Here is a 25710-nt window from a genome sequence, read left to right on the forward strand (position 1 = left end):
AACAAGTAAGGAAGGCTAAGTTCTGGTGTAACCGAACATTACATACTCAGTTGAGAGATATGTAGACAAAATAAGGGAAAATCACCATGAGGAAATTGAACCTAGGGTAACCCTGGAATGTGTTTGTATGACATGTGTATCGAATGGAAGGTATTAAAGAGTATTTTAAGAGGGAGTGGGCCATAGTTCTATAGGTGGACGCCATTGAGGGATATCACCATAAAGGTGGACCAGGGCTGACACTAGAATTTGTTTGTACGATATGGGTATCAAACGAAAGGTGTTAAAGAGTATTGTAAAAGGGCGTGTGCTTAGTTCTATAGGTGGGCGCCTTTTCGAGATATCGGCATAAAGGTGGACCAGGGGTGACTCTAGAATTTGTTTGTACGATATGGGTATCAAAAGAAAGGTGTTAATGAGTATTTTAAAAGGTTGTGGACCTTAGTTCTATATATATAGAGATATCGCCATAAAGGTGGACGAGGGGTGACTCTAGAATTTGTTTGTACGATATGGGTATCAAACGAAAGGTGTTAAAGAGTATTGTAAAAGGGCGTGGGCTTAGTTCTATAGGTGGGCGCCTTTTCGAGATATCGGCATAAAGGTGGACCAGGGGTGACTCTAGAATTTGTTTGTACGATATGGGTATCAAATGAAAGGTTTTAATGAGTATTTTAAAAGGGTGTGGACCTTAGTTCTATAGGTGGGCGCCTTTTCGAGATATCGGCATAAAGGTGGACCAGGGCTGACACTAGAATTTGTTTGTACGATATGGGTATCAAACGAAAAGTGTTAAAGAGTATTGTAAAAGGGCGTGGGCTTAGTTCTATAGGTGGGCGCCTTTTCGAGATATCGGCATAAAGGTGGACCAGGGGTGACTCTAGAATTTGTTTGTACGATATGGGTATCAAATGAAAGGTTTTAATGAGTATTTTAAAAGGGTGTGGACCTTAGTTCAATAGGTGGACGCCTTTTCGAGATATCGCCGTAAAGGTGGATCAGGGGTGACTCTAGAATTGGTTTGTACGATATGGGTATCAAATGAAAGGTGTTAATGAGTATTTTAAAAGGGCGTGGACCTTAGTTCTATAGGTGACGCCTTTTCGAGATATCGCCATAAAGGTGGACCAGGGGTGACTCTATAATTTGTTTGTGCGATATGGGTATCAAATGAAAGGTGTTAATGAGTATTCTAAAAGGGCATGGACCTTAGTTCTATAGGTGGACGCCTTTTCGTGATATCGCCATAAAAGTGGACCAGGGGTGACTGTAGAATTTTTTTGTACGATATGGGTATCAAATGAAAGGTGTTAATGAGTATTTTAAATGGGAATGGGCCTTAGATCTATAGGTGAACACCTTTTCGAGATATCGGCATAAAGGTGGACCAGGGGTGACTCTAGAATGCGTTTGTACGATATGGGTATCAAATGAAAGGTGTTAATGAGTATTTTAAAAGGGTGTGGACCTTAGTTCTATAGGTGGACGCCTTTTCGAGATATCGCCGTAAAGGTGGATCAGGGGTGACTATAGAATTGGTTTGTACGATATGGGTATCAAATGAAAGGTGTTAATGAGTATTCTAAAAGGGCATGGACCTTAGTTCTATAGGTGGACGCCTTTTCGTGATATCGCCATAAAGGTGGACCAGGGTTGACTGTAGAATTTGTTTGTACGATATGGGTATCAAATGAAAGGTGATAATGAGTATTTTAAAAGGGAATGGGCCTTAGATCTATAGATGGACACCTTTTCGAGATATCGGCATAAAGGTGGACCAGGGGTGACTCTAGAATGCGTTTGTACGATATGGGTATCAAATGAAAGGTGTTAATGAGTATTTTAAAAGGGCGTGGACCTTAGTTCTATATATATAGAGATATCGCCATAAAGGTGGACGAGGGGTGACTTTAGAATTTGTTTGTACGATATGGGTATCAAATGAAAGGTGTTAATGAGTATTTAAAAAGGGTGTGGACCTTAGTTCTATAGGTGGACGCCTTTTCGAGATATCGCCATAAAGGTGGACCAGGGGTGACTCTAGAATTGGTTTGTACGATATGGGTATCAAGTGAAAGGTGTTAATGAGTATTTTAAAAGGGCGTGGACCTTAGTTCTATAGGTGGACGCCTTTTCCAGAAATCGCCATAAAGGTGGACCAGGGGTGACTCTATAATTGGTTTGTACGATATGGGTATCAAATGAAAGGTGTTAATGAGTATTTTAAAAGGGCATGGACCTTAGTTCTATAGGTGGACGCCTTTTCGTGATATCGCCATAAAGGTGGACCAGGGGTGACTCTAGAATTTGTTTGTAGGATATGGGTATCAAATGAAAGGTGTTAAAAAGTATTTTAAAAGGGCTTGGGCTTAGTTCTATAGGTGGACGCCTTTTCGAGATATCGCCATAAAGGTGGACCAGGGGTGACTCTAGAATTTGTTTGTACGATATGGGTATCAAATGAAAGGTTTTAATGAGTATTTTAAAAGGGTGTGGACCTTAGTTCTATAGGTGGGCGCCTTTTCGAGATATCGGCATAAAGGTGGACCAGGGCTGACACTAGAATTTGTTTGTACGATATGGGTATCAAACGAAAGGTGTTAAAGAGTAGTTTAAAAGGGCGTGGGCCTTAGTTCTATAGGTGGACACCTTTTCGAGATATCGCCATAAAGGTGGACCAGGGGTGACTCTAGAATTTGTTTGTACGATATGGGTATCAAATGAAAGGTGTTAATGAGTAGTTTAAAAGGGCGTGGGCCTTAGTTCTATAGGTGGACGCCTTTCCGAGATATCGCCATAAAGGTAAACCAGGGGTGACTCTAGAATTTGTTTGTACGATAAGGGTATCAAATGAAAGGTGTTAATAAATATTTTTAAAAGGGAGTGGGCCTTAGTTCTATATGTGGACGGCTTTCCGGGATATCGCCATAAAGGTAAACCAGGGGTGACTCTAGAATTTGTTTGTACGATATGGGTATCAAATGAAAGGTGTTAATAAATATTTTTAAAAGGGAGTGGGCCTTAGTTCTATAGGTGGAGGCCTTTTCGGGATATCGTTATAAAGGTGGACCAGGGTTGACTCTAGAATGCGTTTGTACGATATGGGTATCAAATGAAAGGTGTTAAAGAGTATTTTAAAAGGGCGTGGGCCATACTTCTATAGGTGGACGCCATTGAGGGATATCACCATAAAGGTGGACCAGGGCTGACACTAGAATTTGTTTGTACGATATGGGTATCAAATGAAAGGTGTTAAAAAGTATTTTAAAAGGGCGTGGGCTTAGTTCTATAGGTGGACGCCTTTTCGAGATATCGCCATATAGGTGGACCAGGGGTGACTCTAGAATTTGTTTGTACGATATGGGTATCAAATGAAAGGTGTTAATGAGTAGTTTAAAAAGGTGTGGGCTTAGTTTTATAGGTGGACGCCTTTTCGAGATATCGCCATAAAGGTGGACCAGGGGTGACTCTAGAATGAGTTTGTACAATATGGGTATCAAATGAAAGGTGTTAATGAGTATTTTAAAAGGGGTGGGCCTTAGTTCTATAGGTGGACGCCTTTTCGAGATATCGCCATAAATGCGTTTGTACAATATGGGTATCAAACGAAAGGTGTTAGTGAGTATTTTAAATGGGAGTGGGCCTCAGTTCTATAGGTGGACGCCTTTTCGGGATATCGTTATAAAGGTGGACCAGGGGTGACTCTAGAATTTGTTTGTACGATATGGGTATCAAATGAAAGGTGTTAACGAGTATTTTAAAAGGGAGTGGGCCTTAGTTCTATAGGTGGAGGCCTTTTCGAGATATCGCCATAGAGGTGGACCAGGGGGACTCTATAATGTGTTTGTACGATATGGGTATCAAATTAAAGGTTAGTGAGGGTTTTAAAAGGGAGTGGTGGTAGTTGTATATGTGAAGGCGTTTTCGAGATATCGACCAAAATGAGGACCAGTGTGACCCAGAAAATCACCTGTCGGGTACCGCTAAATTATTTATATATGTAATACCTCGAACAGTATTCCAGCCAAGATTCCAAGGGTTTTTTATTTCGCCTTGCAGAACTTTTTCATTTTCTTCTACTTAATATGGTAGGTGTCACAACCATTTTACAAAGTTTTTTCTAAAGTTATATTTCGCGTCAATAAACCAATCCAATTACCATGTTTCATCCTTTTTTCGTTTTTAGTATAGAATTATGGCATTTTTTCATTTTTCGTAATTTTCGATATCGAAAAAGTGGACGTGGTCATAGTCGGATTTCGTTCATTTTTTATACCAAGATAAAGTGAGTTCAGATAAGTACGTGAACTAAGTTCAGTAAAGATATGTCGATTTTTGCTCAAGTTATCGTGTTAACGGCCGAGCGGAAGGACAGGCGGTCGACTGTGTATAAAAACTGGGCGTGGCTTCAACCGATTTCGCCCTTTTTCACAGAAAACAGTTATCGTCCTAGAATCTGAGCCCCTACCCAATTCACCAGGATTGGTAAATTTTTGTTCGACTGGCATTAAAAGTATCCTAGACAAATTAAATGAAAAAGGGCGGAGCCACGACCATTTTGAAATTTTCTTTTATTTTTGTATTTTGTTACACCATACAATTACTGGAGTTGAATGTTGACATAATTTACTTATATACTGTAAAGATATTAACTTTTTTTTTAAATTTGACTTTAAAAAATTTTTTTTTTTAAGTGGGCATGGTCGTTCTACGATTTTGCTAATTTTTATTAGGCAGACATATAGTAATAAGAGTAACGTTCCTGCCAAATTTCATCATAATATCTTAAACGACTGCCAAATTACAGCTTGAAAAACTTCTAAATTACTTTCTTTTAAAAGTGGGCGGTGCCACCCCCATTCTCCAAAGTTTTACTAATTTTCTATTCTGCGTCATAAGTTCAACTCACCTACCAAGTTTCATCGCTTATCCGTCTTTGGTAATGAATTATCGCACTTTTTCGATTTTTAGAAATTTTCGATATCGAAAAAGTGGGTGTGGTTAAAGTCCTATATCGTTCATTTTAAATAGCGATCTGAGATGAGCGCCCAGGAACCTACATACCAAATTTCATCAATATACCTCAAAATTTAATCAGGTTATCGTGTTAACGTACGGACGGACGGACGGACGGACGGACATGGCTCAGTCAAATTTTTTTTCGATACTGATGATTTTGATATATGGAAGTCTATATCTATCTCGATTCCTTTATACCTGTACAACCAACCGTTATCCAATCAAAGTTAATATACTCTGTGAGCTCTGCTCAACTGAGTATAAAAAGTAGTAAAAATAGTGTTGAGCGAAACGCGCGTAAAGTGGCTTGAAAATAATCGAAAGCAGAAAAGGAAGCACAAAAACAATAACAGGAAATAAGTTTTTAGCGTAAAACATTAGCTGCAATGCCAATAACTTTTTCCATGTAAGTGGAATAGTGCAAAATTTTCAGAGCGTATTATTGCCAGTTGAGTTGAGTTAAGCTGAGCAACGCGACTGCGAAACTACCGGCGTTTTGAGTGGTTGAGTTGGGCGTGAGCGCTGAATGCTGGAAAAGTTAAACTAGAAGGTGGCATAAAACATGTAGGGGGACCGCAAATTTTTAGGAAAAATTAAAAGGAGCACTATGCACTATGGAAGAGAAGCTCGGCCCAAAATGTCTTTGGATTTTTTGATTGTTAGCAGTTAAATATTTAATGAAGCGTTTGTAATTAACGGTTATACGTATAAAGTCGTAGAGGGTTTTTTTATAGAAAGAGAAGTGGAATTTTTTTCTATTCGTAGGACAGCATGATGTTATTGTTATAGCAGCGCTTCGCTTCGTCAAATCGGTACCATCACTCACAAATTGTCTTCGATATCCTCTAACGGAAGTACAAGAACTTGCAGTTTCAACAGGGTTGAACCAAAGGGACATGGATGTCAAGGGTTAAGCATTGTCTGCTCTCTTCATTTGCGAGTTCCGGGAATTTAACATTGAGAACGTGGTTCGCCGGCCATTTGAGGACCTTTTTATGCTCTATTCATGCAAACAGCTGAATTCTGCATGGAACTTGACCCCTTAAGGCCCTGGGAGACATGTACTCTTCTATGCGATGCCTGTTGAGAAGCCCAAGTCTCTGAGTATTTAACAGAAACTGTATGGTCACCATTTCGGCTCTCTCCTTGATGAGAAGTATTTCCTCCTGTGATTAGTCTCGCTGTTTCGTTCGGTGCCAGCATGAAACAAGAAGATTCCGTCCCGCCAATTTGTAGGAAAAATAAAAAGAAGCACAACTCAAATTGGAAGAGAAGCTCGGGCCAAAATCTCTTCAAAGGTTATTTATTTGTTTATATATTAGTCTACAAATTTAAAAATTAATCAGGCTAAATATAGTTACGGATTACAGATAAATTACAGGAGTATACAAAGTAAAATTTATATTATAAAATATGTATTATATTATTAAATCAGTTGTCGGAATGGGCTGTGATGCCCAGCAACGGGAATTGATTACACTGGATCACAAATTCCAATTTTTTTTCTGCACCAGAGGCGCCATTATAAAATTCCTATGTAAAATCACCCCCTGATTCCGAAAACCAAGGTTATTTTTAATTCTATGGTAACGTTTTTGAGATATATACGAATTACCGTTTTTCAACAAAAAAAAATTGGGTCCACTTAATCATAAATATCTCAAGAACGAATTGAGCAATTCCAAAACGGTTTGAAGCTTTTAAAAGGTAATAAAATTTGCTATAAACTGTGCATACAACACTTTTTGTTAGGCCCTGCATATTCAAAGGTAACGAGCAATCATTACTGCTTTTTTTCAATTTTTTTTGTAAAAATATGAAAAAATTTGTACTTTGCGAGAATGGGTTTCGAAAACTTAATTTTTTTGAAGATTTTTTTTCTCTAAGCTCTGTTTTATTACAAAAAAATAAGCTTTCGTACAACAAAATCGATGGACTAATACATAAGTTATAAGCATTCAAGTAAATATATCCATTTAATACTTAAAGGGCGAATTAATGGTGACTTATAACCATAAAGCCATAACCAGATAAAACAGCTGATCGAACCTATCTTATGGAAATCAATGTAATCGATTAATGGTACCATACCATAACGCTAACTCGATTACATTGATTTCCATAAGGTACGTGTGATCAGCTGTTTTATCTGGTTATGGCTTTATGGTTATAAGTCACCATTAATTCGCCCTTAAGTACCCTACTGGTACATACATACATATGTGTTAGTATTCGTATATCAGTTAGTTAGCAGGTATATTTTCGAAGGGTTATTAGATACAAAAAACTGTTAGTGTCGTATTCTCAAACCAAGGTGCATTTCAAGCAAGAGCATATTTTTAAGGCAGGTAGTTTTTTCTTTGTAGAACTAGGGAACCTATTTGTCTAGGTAGGCTTGAATTTTTACTTGATCTAAGTATAAATAATAGTACATGCGCCTTGTTCCTTCATAATATCTGCAAGGCTCGCCCGATACTGTTCAGTTTATAATTGACGTTTATAACCCGTCATTTACTTAAAAATATAATACGCATAAAAAGGCGGGACAGCTTGAGTGTACAAATGATCCAGGTATGTTCTGTTTCATCTGCGGTCAATTTATCGTTAAAAGAATGCGACGTGTGTTTTCAAATCCTTTGAAAGTTACATACTATAAGTGTTTTGGAATTGAGCCTAAAACAATGAAAAACCATGGACACCGAATACTGTGTGCACCACATGTCGAGTCGAATTGATTTTTTCGGAAACCGGAACAAAAAGGTGCGTTGTAAAAATAAGGAATTTGCTCCCTTTTAATGCATAGCTGACTAATTTCTGAAACTATCTATTTAGGCGACATGTGAAATATATTACACCAATGAAGTGGAGGGAACCAACTTGCCATTCAACGGACTGCTATATTTGTACTACAAAAGTACTTGGGGTTGGAAAGTCAAGAAAAGTAACCTATGCGAGCGTATCTACAGTGTCATTACCAGAACTAAATTCAACGGAAGCTACATTGCCAGAATCAAATTTAACTTTACTTCCGGCTCCAGTTTCATTGTCAACAGCAGTACCTGATTACGCGGCATCATGTTGTACTGGATTTCAAATGGAAAACGAAAGGAACTTTTTGTCACAAGCACAACTCAATGATTGGATAAGGGATTTGGAATTGTCAAAGGAAAAGGCCGAACTACACGCCTCTCGTATGCAACAATTTAAATTTGTTTCATCCGATGTTAAGGTAACATATTATAGAACTGGTCACGAACAATTTTCCAAGTACTATACGAAGGAGGACAGTGTTTCTTACTGCAGAGACATTGCTGGTCTATTCAAACAGTTTGGTGAACCATATGATTCAAAAGAGTGGTGATTGTTCATAGACGGCAATAAATTTAGTTTAAAGGCCGAATTATTGCGTATTGGCAACCAAAAGCCATCTATCCCGATCGCACATGCAGTAAATACGAAGGGAACGCATAAGATAATGCAAAAATTGACAAATTAATCAAATACGAAGAACATGATTGGAAAATATGTGCCGATCTTAAAGGCGTTGGAATGCTCTGTGGTGGATACAAAGTGGATACACAAAATACTGTTGCTTTCTATGCAAATGGGATAGCCGAGCTCGTCAAGACGTCATAAAGGATTGGCCAAAACGAATCGAGTTTCAAGTTGGGGTTGATAATATAAAATACGCCCAATTTTTAAAGAAGGAATAAATAATTCTACCTCCGCTCCACATCAAGCTCGGCCTTATCAAAAACTTTGTCAAGGCTTTGGACAAAGAAGGCGAAGCTTTTCATCATTTGAAGACAATCTTTCCAGAGATTTCAGAAGCAAAAATAAAGGAAGGGATTTTTGTGGAACCGCAAATAAGGAAATGGTGACCAATAACCATTTCAAAGATCTATTGTTACCAGTGGAGGCAGCAGCGTGGGATTCTTTTGAAAGGGTCGTTACTTCTTTTTAGGCAAACACAAAAGTCCTAACTACGAGCTGATAGTGAACGACCTAATCAAAAACTATGAGGCAATAGGTGAATAAAAAAACATATTTAAGACCGTTTTCTGAGTTAACTTTAAAGCCTATCCGCCCGATAAACAAAAAATTTGTATGAAAATTTTTAAATTTACATGAGAATATATAGCCCTAAATCCGAATTCATCGTCCAGTTCCGAACAAACAAGAACGAGGAAAATGTAAACAAAAACTTTGTTCTGAATGGAAAGATAAATCCAACCTAAGAAATTTATATACTAATATGTCACTTATGTATTTATCTAATATAGTTTTTTATTTTCTTTCAGGAGTAAATATGTCTTTAATATTTCATTTTCTACACTCCCATTTAAATTTTTTCCCGAAAAATCTTGCCGACGAAAGGCAGGAGTATGGTGAAAGGTTTCACCAGCAAATGAAAATGATTGAAAGTCGGTAGCAAGGATTCTGGGATGTCGCTATGATGGGTGACTACTGTTGGTTTCTTATAAGAGAAACCAATTCTAATCTAAATAAGCGTCAAACCAAGACACATAACTTTTTCAATTATAAAATAAGATCATAGAGTTAGACAGAATCATATGTATTAGTTCATCGATTTTGTTGAATGAAAGCTTATTTTTTTTTTGTAATAAAACAGAGCTTAGAGAGAAAAAAAAATCTGCAAAAAAATAAAAAGTTTTCGAGATCCTTCCTCGCAAAATACAAATTATTTTATATTTTTACAAAAAAAAATTTAAAAAATCCGTGATGATTGTTCGTTATCTTTGAATCTGCAGGGCTTAGGGAATAGCAAATTTTATTACCTTTTAAAAGCTTCAAACCGTTTTGGAATTGCTCAATTCGTTCTTGAGATATATATGATTAAGTGGACCCAATTATTATTTTTTTTTTTTTTTTGAAAAACGGTTATTCGTAAATATCTCAAAAACGTTACCATATAATTAAAAACAACCTTGATTTTCGGAATCAGGGGGTGATTTTACATAGGAATTTCATAATGGCGTCTCTGGTGCATTTTGGCTGTACACCAGTGTTATTAGTACTGTCGGAATGGACGGATTTCGAGCAGCTGATGTATATTTAACACACATTAAGTAGGACTGCGGTGTGTAGGAAGTTGGAAAGAACTTGATTCCAAGCCAGCCGCGCAAAATTTCTGGAGCTGGTGATAAGAATGGAGGTTGGAAAGGACGTGATTCCAAGCCACCCGCCCAAATGATTGCGTATTTAAGGTAGTCAGTAGATATTTTTTTGTTGCGTTGAGTGAGTCACACGTATAAATGTTTTTGCAGTGCTTGGTGAAATCGCGCCTTACATTAATTTATTTTTATTAGTGAAGTACGCGAGTATTGTAATTGTGAAATACTACTACTACAGTAGAGTTGTAAATAAAGATTTTGCTATATTGAATATTTGTGTTATTTATTCCACCGTTCAGCGATTCGAACGATATCAGAAGATGCAAAATAATCAAAATTTCCCAAAATTCGTTCTAATTTTATATAACCAAAAATATTGATCAAAGTGTATAGTCATACCTAAATATATAGATTTACCTATTCCTATATTTTCCCAACGGTATAAATGGATAAGTGTAAATGTATAAACAGATGTAACAATACACTCCCTCCTGATGAGCCTCAATACCATTTGAATTCCAACCAAATTCAAGTGAAATTGTTGGAAAATTTATGACAAAGTACTGTCAGTCAAGCGGAATGAAAGACAACACAAAACAATCCAACATTGAAACAAACATACATACAGACAAACATTAATAGATGAACAGGTAGACAAATCGTCCGAAGTGGCACTCGCACACGCGTTTATGTTACAAGGGACATGAAGCAGCGACCCAACAATAAGAAAACTCGTGTTTTGAACTTTTTTGTTTTTTTTTTTTTTCTTTTTGTTCCAAAAGCATATGTACGCAAATATTTGTCGTAATTCGTCCCTCGTCAAATAAGACATGCATAGACTGTTAAATCGGTTAAAGCTTTTTACCCTTTCAGATATTTATTGCATATTTACAGGCGAATAATTGGGTCGATGGTGGTTTGTGATTTACCTTCGGTATAGTTGTAGATTGCACAATGACAATAACTCATAGAAAAATCCAAATATACAAAAAGTTAGGCTTGCAATTTCAACATAACATAGCATAATATTACATAACATAGCATAATATTACATAACATAACACAACATCACATAACACAACATAATGTAATCAGATAATGCAAACAACGCAACACAAAAAGCATAGAATAACATAAAAAAACATGACATAACAGTTCGTACCAAACTAAACCATAATGGATGGTAAATATAATGTAACATCGCATAACATCACGTAACAAAACAACATACAATAAGATTACACAACGAAACACTACATAAGTGACATGAAATAACATAGTTTTGGGAATTTTAAGAATTTTTAATTTCACCTTCTATTATCGTTCGAATCGCTGAACTGTCGAATAAATAACTTATATATTCAGTAATGCAAAATAATCTTTATTTACAACTGTACTGCAGTAGTACTTCACAATTAAATTACTCGCGGACTTCACTAATAGCATGTTAAAATCAAACTGATTCATTAGCCCTCAGCTTGCGCTGCTTTTATACTCTCTCTTGCCCCGTTCGAATATTTCTCCAAGGTTCTAGACTTTTCACGAACATTCATTCATTTCTGCATCTGATATTCCAGTTTGTCTTTTAGTTATATGCGTTTATATGTGTGGGTAATAACTTCTTAGGTGACGATTGGATGTGTGTATGTGAAATAATCTCTTCGCTGTTTACATATGAGTGGTTGCTTACTCTGCTGTTGTTTTGCATTTATTTAGTTATGCATCGAAATGCTAATATTCGCCACGATAGTATAACGTAATCAAACAAAAACTAAGCAATCTTTCGCTTAGTGGAATTACTATCCTGCTTGGTGACTCATATGTAACCCTTCTCCACATTCCAATCTGATTGGGACCTCTACATTACAAGTTTCGAGGATGGCGTTTGAGCGCTCGGGAGAAACAAAAAAATCATTCCGAAGGCTGTTAGGCTGATTCCAGAATGTGATAATACCTGAACGTACTGGGTTGTTTCTCCGACTGTTCATGTACCAAATAAAGACGCTAGTTTCTCCCTTTTCCTATTCTTTCTGGGAACTGCTTACACCTTAACATACCAGTTGCCTCTTGGCTGTAAGTATAAAAGTTTACTCTGCCGTTTTAGTCTATTATATCTACTGCATTGGCCATGGTAGCCTTCCGCCTCAGATAAACTACAATTATCTGCCAGCCTTGGAGGATCTCTTTATTTCCGGATCAGCAGATTATACCTTAGACCCTATCAATCCCATTAGTTTCAAATATCGGTGTATGAGTTAAACACGTCGTTCAGCATTTCCTACACATTGAGCTTCCACAACATTTAACTGCCTAGAATGTTGCTAGAGGGGTTCCTCCATTGATTCGTTTTCATAAAGCTTAACTAAAATCTCTTCGAAATCAAGAATCATATTTTTAGAGTCATATGCCAGTCTCCTTTTTGCTTCATTTCGCATCTTCCACAAATAAGGCAACCGGCTTCACTCGGAGCCTTAACATTTTCATTTTTGGAACAAAGACTACATTAATAAGTAATATTTAGAGTTCTTAATACGCAAGAACTCAACCTTTGAAGGTGCACTAAATAAGTTATAAAAATTAATCCGAAAGGACTCTGAGTTCGTAGAATTTGTAGTGATTATGACTCTTTAACTGAGTCTTTTCTGAGTTATATTGGAGATAATTTCTATCCTTTAGTCTTCCATGTTATTTGGATTTGCTATATTTCTTTAACATACTTTAATCTTCCACTTTTTACTAACGTTGTTTTGCTTTTTCTTCTTCTACCTGTCATGCTAGGTTGAACTGTCATTCTTACCGCTGCTTTCGCTCCACCGCTCCGTCTGCTCTCAATTATTTTACATTCTGCATATTTCTCTACTTTCTAATTTTATTGACTTTTGCTGCACGTCATATTGCCTTCTTCACTATGCCGACAACTGTCATTTGCTACATCATGTAAAATGAGTTATTGAAAGTGTTTCAACCAGGCATGCTTAACGAACGAAACGATACCATTTCGTTACGATAATCAACGTTAATAAACGAAACGAAGTCATTTCGTTTCGTTTATTAACGTTAAGAACGCCAAATTAACGTTAATTTGACGATCTTAACGTTAATAAACGAAACGAAGTGACTTCGTAGCGTTTATTAACGTTGATTATCGTAACGAAATGATATAGTTTCGTTCGTTAAGCATGCCTGGTTTCAACTCATAAATAAATAATTAAGGAATTGTAAATGAGTCAAAGTGTTTTAAGTATATTTTGGTACTTGGTCGGACTTTTGTGAGTATATTCGCACGTGTGGGTGTAAAACGGCATACGTATGTACGTATTTGCGCCTCACTGCCTCTTGCAACAAAAATAAATGTGTTTCTATTTATGGAAGTCTGCAGCATTTGCTGAGTAGTCACAACCTTTTGGGCGTCGAATCCCATTTACTGTGATTTAAGGCATTCAAGAGTCATGGTTCGAAGGTTTTGAGAGATGCTTGCTAGACTCGATTATGACACGTGTGTTTAAGAATAGGAAAATATATACATCAATTCATATGAAATGTCAAGTCATGGCCTAACGTCAACACTTCAACGCTTAACGTAGTCTAGCAACATCTTTAATTCCTTCATTCATTATACATTCGAGGCAAGCACTCAAGACTCAGTGTGGCTATCACATTGTCACAGTAACTTCAGTGGACTAAGTACAAGCTCTGGGCTTTAAGATTCACTGGAAATGGAGCTACTTATGTTGAGATCGGATGCCACTGATTCATCGCTATGCTCCACTGATCACTATAGACCAGTTAGACGAATTTCGTGGTTATTGCCATACCCAAAAACATGTTCCAGCGCTACTTTTGGCAGCGTTGTGAATATTCTTGTTCACTCTTCGCCTCCGTATTTGAACAGCACGGCTGGTAGTTCGTCGTTTCCTGTAGTTTAGGGAAAGTGTAGCGTAAGCGTTGTGTTTAAAAGTGGTATGGTATATAGTGAATGTATCGAATGCCTCTTGATGAAATCGAATGAGAAATGCATAACTTATGCAAAGTCTACACTCGACCGAGCAACCTGCATTCCAAGGCTTACTTCATTTTCATAAAATCAATATCGAAGCAATTTAGCAACCATAAACAAATATTTATATCCGCCAACATATATAAACCAAACAGCGGTCATGAGTTAGTTTGCTAAAGCAGTCTGGATTAAACATCCGGTGCCATAGTAAATATGAAAAACCTACCGAAACCCATTTGTCGCTCCAACCACTTATTTTCCATGCCACCTTAAAATTTTGAATGAATGCGCCTTCTTGTAATGGTGTAATCGCCAGAAAATGGTGAGCGTATGGCAGACTTTTTTATGTTTCCACCAAATTTTTATTCCACAAATTCATTTGCCGCGTCAGTTACTTGTTATAAATGTTGTATAGCGCGTTTTGAATGGCAAATAAAATCGTCAGGGTCAGGCAAATTTACATTCAACAAATGTTTAATGGTTGTAAATGTTGTTGTTGACTCATGATGCTCTATCATTTTTACGTTTTTTTTTTTTTTTTGATTTTTATTTTATTTCATATTTTTTATGATCTTCAAGTAAAGAAGTAAATAGACTTTTGAAAGATTGAATCAGGAGTGAACGTGTTACGTGTAGACGGACTGTAAGCGCTAAAATAGCAACATTGTAGCCACGTATGAATGCCCCGCGTGTCGCCCGTACTGCTGCGGGCAACGCAAATAACAATTCGACAAGGACATGCAGGGAATTAAAAACTGGAAATACTTAGCAGGGCGCTGTTGATTGCTTGGCTTTACTTGGGTAAGTAGCATTTCGTTTATGAATCCTGCTGCTCAGGTCGTTGCAAAGCTTTTATGTGAATTCAGTAATAGTATAATTTATTTTGAGAAAAAAATATCTTCGGACTTAACTTTCCATTTGCTGAATTTCAACTTTTTATCTCTAAGAACAAAATGTGCTGATTCTACATAAAATAATCAGTTACAGTAAATTGCGAATCGATTTCAATAAGCGAAAACGTTTATGTAGTAAGTTTTAGTTTGATTATTTTGCTTTCAAGTTGAATATGGTTAATATTTATTCATTTTGAAATCGTCAATGAGCGAGCTTGAAAGTTTTAATAATTTTCGTATCAAAAATCATCGCAGTGTCCTGGAATGCAAAGAACCATTGGGAAGACTTCGCTCAGGCCGGATCATACGTCTATACTCGGTTCCCGGTCTTAAAGGAATAGAAGGTAGCGAAAACGCCGATGATTTGCAGGAAGGCATCATCTATCTTTGAAGCAGAGGTCGTCAGCTAGTGAAAGAAATATTCGCGCTCACTTCACACACTATTGCGGTGATAGTTAACAAATATGCGTGCGTATGCCTTGCCTTGTTGCTCGTTAATCAACTACTACTCTTACCAACACAGTTGCAGCTTAATTTTTGGTGATCACTGGTTTAAGCTCACTCTTGTTATTATTATTTCATTTAAATAATTTATTTTTATTGTTCTGACCTCACTGCTGGTTATACTACTTATCTATATGTTGTAGCTCTTTCTTATTATTATAGCGACTACTGTGATTGACAGCAATGCTGAGTTATTTGTTTGATTATTTCTTATAAGCAGTTACTGGCTTTAAACAAATATCCTTGTTATTTTCATATATCCTTCTGGCTTATCTCTTCCTCTTCCTATTTTTCTTTATTATAACTCATATTAAAGTCACAGATGTCATTTGCGTTTTTGCCAATTTCCGGTGATTAATGTTGAACGCAAAGTTGTTTGTCGCCATTGAGGTTGAACCAAATGTTTATAAAGGCAGGCTTAATGGATACAGCAGTGAACAGAAAAAAACGCGTTGTTAATTTTTATCAAATTTTTTATCAAAATTTTTTTTTTTTATTTTAATTGCTTCGAGGAAATTTTCTAGCTGAAATTATGCAAACTAAAATCAAATACGTTTTCGAAAAAATTCGAGAAAATTTTACGCAATTTTCGAACTACATATTTGGTGTTCTCTGATTTTTTTGGGTATGCAGTTTTGAAGCCCAATCAAATTTAGTCTAAACCAGTACAAGTTGTAAAGTTTCTTAAATTCGCATTAATTTTTCACAATTTCATTTCATATTTGCTCACATACTACGCCTGAAAAGTTGTTGTTATATAGAAGAAAATCTGATACACCGTTCAGGAAAAAAATTTTCAAAAATCAAAACGAATTTCCAGAGACCCTTACACATGTATTTTGTTAGACTTAAATTGATTGGGCTACAAAACTGTATAATCAAGAAAGTTTTGAGAACTTCCAATAAAAATTTCGACATTTTGGTCAAACTTTCTCGAATTTTTTCGAAATTGCGTTTGAGTTTGGTTTGCATAGTTTCAATTACAAAATTTATAGAAATGTTTTCTTAAAATATGGAAAACTTTTAAAGAAGAATTTAGTTGATGAAATATGATAAAAATTGCCTCTGATATTTTGCTCTTCGCTGCTGTATATTACAGTTACAGTTGAAACCATAATCCCATTGTTGACAAAATGTCCTTGAGCTGTATATGAAAAGGATAAAATAAATGAATAACTGTGCTTAGAGCTTCTCCAATTCCCACCTTCTTGTGCTGCTCGCTGCGTCTGGTGCATTGCCGCGAGATTTAATATCTTGTAGAAAAGTATGCGTTTGAAACACTCCTGCTACAACTTACTTACTTAATTGGCGCTTAACCGTCTAAACTCCTGCTACAAACCTACCAAAAATTAGAAGTGAAGTGTTTAGTGCTTACCAAATGGCCACAGGTATCAGGATTTGGAAAACAACGCCTTCTTTGAGTATTCAGTCTTCGAAGATCACTTTTCGTGCCGTACAAAACCGAAAAGTTAATGACTGTTAGGGGGGGGGGGGGGGGGGGGAGGTGGGGGAGAGCCTTATTTACCTAACCTAAAACATTCTAAATTCAGTGATAATGTCAAAGATGGATTGTTTGTCTTTGGTACTCAAATAAATAAAAACTTCCACCTTTAATTTAAAAACTCAAGTCTGGTCAAATGCTCAGCTTTTATGCATGATGCCCGCTGGATCTCCTCAGAAAATGGACATACTATATTTTAGATGGCCTAACAATCAGTGGAACACACGTTAGCCGAGTAAGCCAATTTTTCATCGCATAGTTTGTTTAGAATCTTTTGGACGACAAGATTTGCGAAATAATCAGCGCAGGCTTAAACTTTTGAGTACCCTACACCATAAAAAGGACGTTTATAATCAATGCATTGAAAACGAAGTTCTTCGTCTGGCGTAGACTTCTTAATTAATTTTGGGTTGTGTAATTGGTTGTGTAATTTCTGGTAAATTTACTTGTTTGCCTAATAACATCCTAAGCCATTAGAGCTCTTTTAACAGTTCCTGGAAAAAAGTACGTAAAACACTAGTCCTTGCATGACAAAAAACGGTGTGATGAGTTTATTTGTGTTCGAGAGATCATATTCTAATCCCATCAGTTTTACGATTAAGTAGATAAACGCTTCCAATATCAACAGTCCCCCCACGAAGTAGCATGTACCTTGTACACATATATGTACATTATTACATCAGTCCGTCAGTATTTTTACAAGGGACCACGGGATAGTGATTGGTCCGAAATCTTTGGGATGTACGTGAAAGCTTTTGTACATGATTGTAAAAACTTAATATGTCTGGAAGATTGTTGAATATTCCATATAAAAGTAGTCGCCATCACGCATCTCCACATAATACGGGGGACTGAAGGGCCCCGGCATGCGAAAAGTCGAAATTAGACTTATCTTTTGGGGGCTTTTCAGCTCCACTTTTGGTAGTGGATTTGAATTTAAATCCATAAATGTGCCAAAGCATATAGGGATAAGTACTTTAGCTGGAACATAGCCCCCAATATCCCAATAGGATTAATAACAACCAAAGAGCGCCATGTATCTAGAGGCCACCATAATAAGCCAATGTAGTGTCATTCATTTTATCGAGTTGTTTTCCCAAAGTCCACCATACCCGATAATGGAAAGTGTGGGACACCTTATGCAGTGTGTGAATCTTTTTCAGCCGGTCTTCTTGAAGCCCCTGCTTCATAAAAAAATTGGCCTGAATGAAACAGGAGAGGGCTACCGATGGAAACTGAAATGAAATCATGTTATTATAGAGAAGAGGTGGTGGTGCAATGGCTACTAGGACATGTTTCTGAATTTTACTTGAAATCTCCTGCATTCATACTGGTGTAAAGGCAGATGCCTTTATCAATTCAGCTATGTGAATATCCCGCTGTGTAATTTGTCTCTAAGTGTTGTAATTTTTTTTTTTTTTTTTTGTTATTACGTAAAAATGTATACTCTATGTGTTTTTATAAAATTGTTTGGAATATATTCAGGCGCTTTCAACAGAATTGTATTATCAACATTGGAATTTTAGCAGTGCCTTATTAGCAACTCTTTCGCTGTTCACATTTTAAATTTGTATATAGGACAAATAACGGCCAAAACTGGAAATCCTTCAAACCTTCACATAGCTTCCAAATCAATTTTTTTCCAGCAAAACCCTGCATATATTCATCGATTTATGTTTCGTTTTCTACCTAGTTCTGCCTTTGTTTCTTCCTGTGTGCTATTTTAGTATTCCCCCTCACTTATGCACAACATTGATAGCCGGTCTTTGACGTGGAATTAATATTTTAACGATCATTAAAGTTCCGGCTACCAAAAGCTGCCTCTGCTGTTAAGCCATTTGTTCCCAGCAGAGCCTATAACTGTGTGTACGCCGCTGTTATCCTTGCTCTCCACAACAAAATAACTTCCTCATTCAATAGTCGACAGCCATGCCTCTATGAGCTCTACACTCAAAATAGTAGCAACGTAACTGACTTACTGACTGACAGCAAACGACAAATATCAATTATTTAAATGCCATCAGCAGCGGCTACCGAAAAGCAACTAAAGCAAAAAAAAAATAAAGCAACAAGCATAAATAACCAAGCAGTGAGAGCAATAAATGTAACGGTGGTGTAATGGTGCAATAACGGTGTAAATAATTTAAAGTAATGTACTTTAACATCACCTGCCCATTTGAGTAGGAGTGTATCAGAAAGTTCTTTTGTTTTGTTGTATTTTTATTGCTCAGTGTTGACTGAGTTCTGAATTTTACGGTAGCCAACAAAAGTTGTTGACTAATTTTGAATGAACTCAATTTTACTACTCAATTTTACACTCTCTTTTTTGTTTAATTATTCAACAACTTCTATCTGATATATTGCTTTTATTCCTCCATTTTCAGATGACCATTTTCATTGAGAATACATCTGTGGCGAAACGACTAAATGCCAGTCAAGCTTTTGATGATACGTGGAACACAGCCTCCGATTTGGAGAATGAACTCGAAGTGAGTGGAAGAAAAGTACATATACTTAGTTATACTTAGTACTTTTAACCATAATTATTAAATGATATAAGAACATAACCATTAACTAACACATATTCCATTATTGTAGTTCAGTGGCGTAGCAGAATGGTGCGAGAGGGCGTTTGAAAGTAAGAGATTGCGAATTGAGTATTCATAGAAAATTAGTGCAACTTCCTTGTTCTTTCGAGCACTGTAGAACTTAGATTGCCGTTCGAAGAAACATTGAAACTTTAGCTCTCGAAAATCGGTGTTCAAGTCCCAACACCACTTATATCCGGATGCATATTCGGATATACATCATCATATTGGCAGCACTCCAAAATAGCAGAGGGGAGGATGTATCTTTAATCATTAAAACAAACATATTTAGGCGAGTTGATCTGTTCCAATCGGCCGACAATCCGAACCTCGCTTAATCTGTATACATTCGACTCGGTCGATTTATTAACCGATATCTCGCCATCGATTTTTCGATAGGATTTGGCCTCAGGAAAAAAAGTTCCACTACGCATACCCAAAAAAATTATTTTCGAGCCTGCGAAAAAAAATGGTGAAAGGGTAATTTTTTCGACCAAAACACTCCCCAAAACCCAAAAAATATTTTTTTTTTCAAAAAACTTATCGCCAGCGTTATTACCACAGTTACAAAAAAAAAAAATATCTAATATATAAAATTCTTCTGTCACGGTTTTAGAGGCTGAACTCCTCCGAAACGGCTGAACCGATTCTCATGAAATTTTGTGAGAATATTGGGTAGGTCTTAGAATCGGCCAACGTCTACCTTTTTTTCGCTACGTGCCTAGGGTCTTGAGATCAAAACGTGGACCCGGGTACCCCTAGAATGTGTTTATACAATATGGATATCAAATGAAAGCTGTTGATGAGTGCTATAGTACAGGATAATTTTCATTACCCTGGGTGACTAGGGTCTCGAGAAATAGATAAAACGTGGACCCGGGTACCCCTAGAATGTGTTTATACAATATGGATATCAAATGAAAGCTGTTGATGAGTGCTATAGTACAGGATACTTTTCATATAACTGGGAGGCTAGGGTCTCGAGATATAGCCCAAAACGTGGACCCAGGTACCCCTAGAATGTGTTTATACAATATGGATATCAAATGAAAGCTGTTGATGAGTGCTATAGTACAGGATAATTTTCATACAACTGGGAGGCTAGGGTCTCGAGATATAGGCCAAAACGTGGATCAGGGTAACACCTGGATGTTTTTACATTATGGGTATCAAATTGAAGCTGTTGATGTATGCTTTAGTACAGAGTAAGTTGTACACCGCTGGGTGACTACGGTCTCGATATATAGGCCAAAACATGGACCCGGATACACCTAGAATGTGTTTTTTATATTATGGGTATCAAATTGAAGCTGTTGATGTGTGCTATAATACAGAGTAAGTTTTACACTACTGAGTGAGTAGAGTCTCGGGATATAGGCCAAAACATGGACCCGGATACCCCTAGAATGTGTGTGTATTATGGATATCAAATGAAAGCTGTTGATGTGTGCTATAATACAGAGTAAGTTTTACACTACTGAGTGAGTAGGGTTTCGGGATATAGGCCAAAACATGGACCCGGATACCCCTAGAATGTGTGTGTATTATGGATATCAAATGAATGCTGTTGCTGAGAGCTCTAAATTTCATTGTGATATTCGATTTAGTCGCATCAACCTGGCAAAACTGATGAATATGCATGCGAAGCCGAAATAAAGACAAGAATTAATAATGCCCACATACCTATTTACATACGTCCTATTCAATTTGCCTGGAATTTCATATATAAATTTGCCTATATTAGTATTTACGATGCTTTTTTCCGAGAAGTATACCAGAGACGAACTGGGACTAGGATTAGGACTAGGACTGGGACTGAGACTCGGAGTGGGACTGGGGCTGAGACTCGGAATGGGACTGGAACAAAATACATACCACCCGCTGGGACTGGCAATAAGAGATGAAGAAGAACGAGAAAAACTTGAGAGAAGAGAAAAGAGAGAAGGAGACTGAGAAAGAGATAGAATGAGACGAAGATGGTGGTGAAGCGAAAAACGCGGAGGGAGGAGTGAATAAAAAGGTTAGGAAAAAGTTTAGAGGGGTAGGACAGAGTTAGACGGAAAAAGCTTATTAAAATGTGTGCAGATAGGCCAAATTTATGGCAGAACAACGTCTGCCGGGTCTGCTAGTATATATATATATATATATTATTTGGGTTTTGGGGAATGATTTGGTCGAAAAATTTACCCTTTCGCCTTTTTTTTCGCAGACTCGAAAATTATTTTTTTGGGTGTGCGTAGTGGAACTTTTTTTCCTGAGCCCAACTCCTATCGAAAAATCGATGGCGCGATATCGGTTAACTTTCGTCCATATAAATCGACCCAGATTAGTATACATACATACATATATAGAATCTCATGTCACAATGCAAGTGCGTAGTATTTTCCGAACTACTAAATACTTAGGTAGATATCATATAAGCTACTGGATACTATTTTTTATGAATTATTGAAAAAAGGTGGGCGGTGTTGATATAAGCTCGGGCTCATTAGGTTGCAAAAACTGAAGAAAGGGCAAATCTTTATAGAAGGCCAATATTTTGACAGCATTGAGCTTAAGTAGACGGACAGATTATAGTGAGGATATATACTGCGAACTATAGGTCTACGGTGCCCTGATTCTCTTCAAAGCATTTAGGCCAAGACGAGCTCCCTGAGGCAGTCCAAAATGGTGCTTGCCTGCTTTCTGACTTTAGTGATCCAAAGATCTTTTGCCTTCACGCAATGGCATCGCATTCGAAAATCATTCTGCAGTCTAATACTCGCTGTCACAGGATCAACAGATGCTGTTAGACTGTTTGCCTAGCTTGTGCATGTGAACTTTGAGTAAGACTCGAAGGCGGTTTAATAACGCTTTGCGTTGTATCCTGCTATCTTTGCCTTTGCCCTCCGCATTTCTGGACTTTCACTCCAGTATTGTTCTCTGAGGCATGCATCCTTCTTCATGAACCGCTCTCTCATTGAGTGAGATCCTATCGCCATGATGCGCTTTGGTTTGTATAGACTTTTCGGCCGCTACCTGTATGGTCAGCCCGTACGCTTGTTCGTTTCCGTTCGCCTATTTGTGGCGCAATACCCAAGCTAAGCACATGGTGTGATTAGCTCTTATACGATTCAAAAATGATTCTCTCATTACTGTAGCCTCGTTGGTTGTAGGTTGAACTCTGTACAATGGATTACGGCGACAACTCCGACCAGGAAGATGGTCGATTATTATTCGAGTGGTATGTATACCTTGGTTTCGGGGCCGAAAATCCCCGCGTACTATATGAAAGTGTGATCCTGATGGAGCGCTTCGAATCTGGAAGTGTTACCCGGTTCTAATTTAAATAGCTTTTAAAACTTAATGAGCTTTCTGATGTCATCTCTGGAAGTTGGGTGAGTTAAAATCGTTCCTTCAAGCTCTCTTTATTCCGGGATTGTATTCCTTTGCCTCTGCCAAAGCACTCCTGCAAAGAAATGTTCACCAGCGTGCGTGTGGCGGCGTTAGTTCGAGCAGTACCTTCATTGCAGACACATGTCAGGCGTTGGAACGTTTTGATGAAATACGGCAAGAAACCGGATATCGAAATAGAGGGGAAGGGAAGAGGAGAGGCTTAAAGCAAAATAGACGCAAAGATGACGCGAAAGAAGAAGCTGGATAAATAAAAAAAAGTTTGTAGTAAGAGAGGAAAGAAAGAAAAAAACACGAAAATGTAGAGGAAGGAAAATCGAAAATAGAACTGGCTTCATGAAAACTTACTAATTTATCAATGGACCATTTTGCTTTGCTTACCTAAGCAACATGATTAGAAACACAAAATACTCGCTCTATGCTGGTAAGTGCAGCGTCGTCTACTGCCTTTCTACTGGTGTTCGCTTTGATATTACCGCTGAGCTGGTGCCGAGCCTAGATTTCCGATTGCTATTAAGATCGTTGTTCACTCGTCGCCAGCCGTTACCGCCCGAGCACGCCATGTTGCTAACGGTATGACAATTGTCGTCGTGAAATAGAGGGGAAGGGAAGAGGAGAGGCTTAAAGCAAAATAGACGCAAAGATGACGCGAAAGAAGAAGCTGGATAAATAAAAAAAAGTTTGTAGCAAGAGAGGAAAGAAAGAAAAAAACACGAAAATGTAGAGGAAGGAAAATCGAAAATAGAACTGGCTTCATGAAAACTTACTAATTTATCAATGGACCATTTTGCTTTGCTTACCTAAGCAACATGATTAGAAACACAAAATACTCGCTCTATGCTGGTAAGTGCAGCGTCGTCTACTGCCTTTCTACTGGTGTTCGCTTTGATATTACCGCTGAGCTGGTGCCGAGCCTAGATTTCCGATTGCTATTAAGATCGTTGTTCACTCGTCGCCAGCCGTTACCGCCCGAGCACGCCATGTTGCTAACGGTATGACAATTGTCGTCGTGACCCTTCTCAATGCTGCTTGCCACAGTCGTTGGCAGTCTCAGCTGATCGGATACTCTCGCGATCATTTGCCAAAGTGTTTCCGACCATCCACCATGGGCATCAATTGGCCCCTCTTGCCCATATTCTGCTTACGCCACTGTTTATTGATTCATCTAACATAATTTCCCGTAGTAGTAGTAAACATGCGTAGTAGTATAGCGTAGCGGAAGCATACATTTTGGCGCTTCCGCATTTATGCAGTTTTGTTTTCTTTGCCTTTTTTTTTTTTGTTTCGTTTTGTCTTTTTTCTCTCATGTATTAATTTAGTGCATGTTGCAGCAAAAGCGTGGTGCCAAAAGCAATTCAGCGGCATCTTCATCCTCCAGCAGTGATGGCAGCAAAGATGGCCAATGGTCTGGTTGGTCGGATTGGTCGACGTGTTCACGTACTTGCGATGGTGGTATTATGCAACAAATACGCCGCTGTTATAACACAAATGGTTGCAAAGGTGAAAGCGTACGCTATCGCATCTGTAATATGCAATCATGTCCGGAGCAACAAGACTTTCGTGCGCAACAATGTGCAGCCTACAATGATGTATCGTATGATGGTACGCTTTATACGTGGATACCACACTACGACTATGTGGAGCCATGCGCTTTAACATGCAGGTGAGTAAGAAGGTATATTATCACATACATATACCAGCTACCAAATATTGCGCACATCCTTGGAAATACGAGTTCCAGCTTTCGTTTCAATTATTTTTGTTGGCAACTATCCAGTTTTTTTTTCTGTTTCGAATGCGCTGAAATCGATGTGAAATTTATGATCCATGCAATTCGTGTAAATGTGAAAACCTCAAGAGAGTTTTGTTACATGAGCCATAGCGCACATAAAAGCGGCCACTAATTTATGGCGGTAGTGCGATCTATTATCCGAATCTCTAATGTCATAGCAGGATAGCCGGGTACTTTCTGGAAGTTCTATTTAGGGTTGGGATTGTCCGAGTAGCTCTTATACAAGGACGCATAGCTGGAAACCGGTAGTCCAATCACAAACCTGAACCCTGAATTCGATACTCTCCGGAATATGTCCGACTGCTTCGGAAACAATTTCTTTGACTCCTCAAATCTTTTGCATTTGTAAACTTAATTAACTTCTTATAATAGGCCATCCCTTACCTTAAATATCTCCTTATCCCATAATTTGCTAGTGGTGTAACTGCATCTTACGGCTCCTGCTTAACTATCACAAACCACTGTTTCAGTATGACCGGCCTGGTATGTGATTGGCGGATGATCTCCAAAAGCACAATAATATACACAGCCATAATATTACCAATACTAAGGTCGACAAAACAATGTGTTGTTCGAAAAGCTTCATCAATTATCAAAATATGGATGCTGTAAATGGCATGCTACTCGCTATCATTTCCCGTATGGTCAGTTATTTAACAAAACGCCAAGCTCTCTCCGTTTTTGCACCGATCTAGAACACATAATGACGGAATACTTACATGCCCATATGAATGGTCCGTGTACATATGTATGGTCTTAAAAATTTCTGATTATCTTAGACTTGGCTGCGTATTTTGATCAAAATATCAATTGTCGCAATTTTGCATTTCAGGCTCAGAGACTCTCTCACTATGCTTTTGAACACAGACACTACGTTTAGTTGTACTC

At 37.7% G+C, this 25710-nt stretch overlaps 2 protein-coding genes across 13 annotated transcripts in view; one reads left to right on the forward strand and one right to left on the reverse strand.

The window, feature by feature from the left end:
* Positions 1–25710, forward strand: part of LOC137239477 (ADAMTS-like protein 3) — a 1132820-nt gene that overhangs the window by 1002358 nt on the left and 104752 nt on the right. For 11 of the 12 annotated variants that reach the window (XR_010949389.1, XR_010949386.1, XR_010949388.1 and 8 more), the window contains 2 exons: positions 19434–19538; positions 24350–24693. Coding sequence is in view for 1 of the 12 variants with exons in the window: in XM_067764811.1 (XP_067620912.1) it covers positions 19434–19538; positions 24350–24693 (449 nt within the window). In the remaining 11 variants the exon portion in view is untranslated. The remainder of the gene's footprint in view (positions 1–19433; positions 19539–24349; positions 24694–25710) is intronic. The other variant, XR_010949391.1, reaches the window with a different exon arrangement.
* LOC137239479 (uncharacterized) overlaps positions 1–25710 on the reverse strand; it is a 105926-nt gene that overhangs the window by 10575 nt on the left and 69641 nt on the right. The window lies entirely within an intron of this gene.

The sequence above is a fragment of the Eurosta solidaginis genome, chromosome 2 (assembly GCF_040869045.1).
Source record: "Eurosta solidaginis isolate ZX-2024a chromosome 2, ASM4086904v1, whole genome shotgun sequence".
NCBI classification, from domain to species: domain Eukaryota; kingdom Metazoa; phylum Arthropoda; class Insecta; order Diptera; family Tephritidae; genus Eurosta; species Eurosta solidaginis.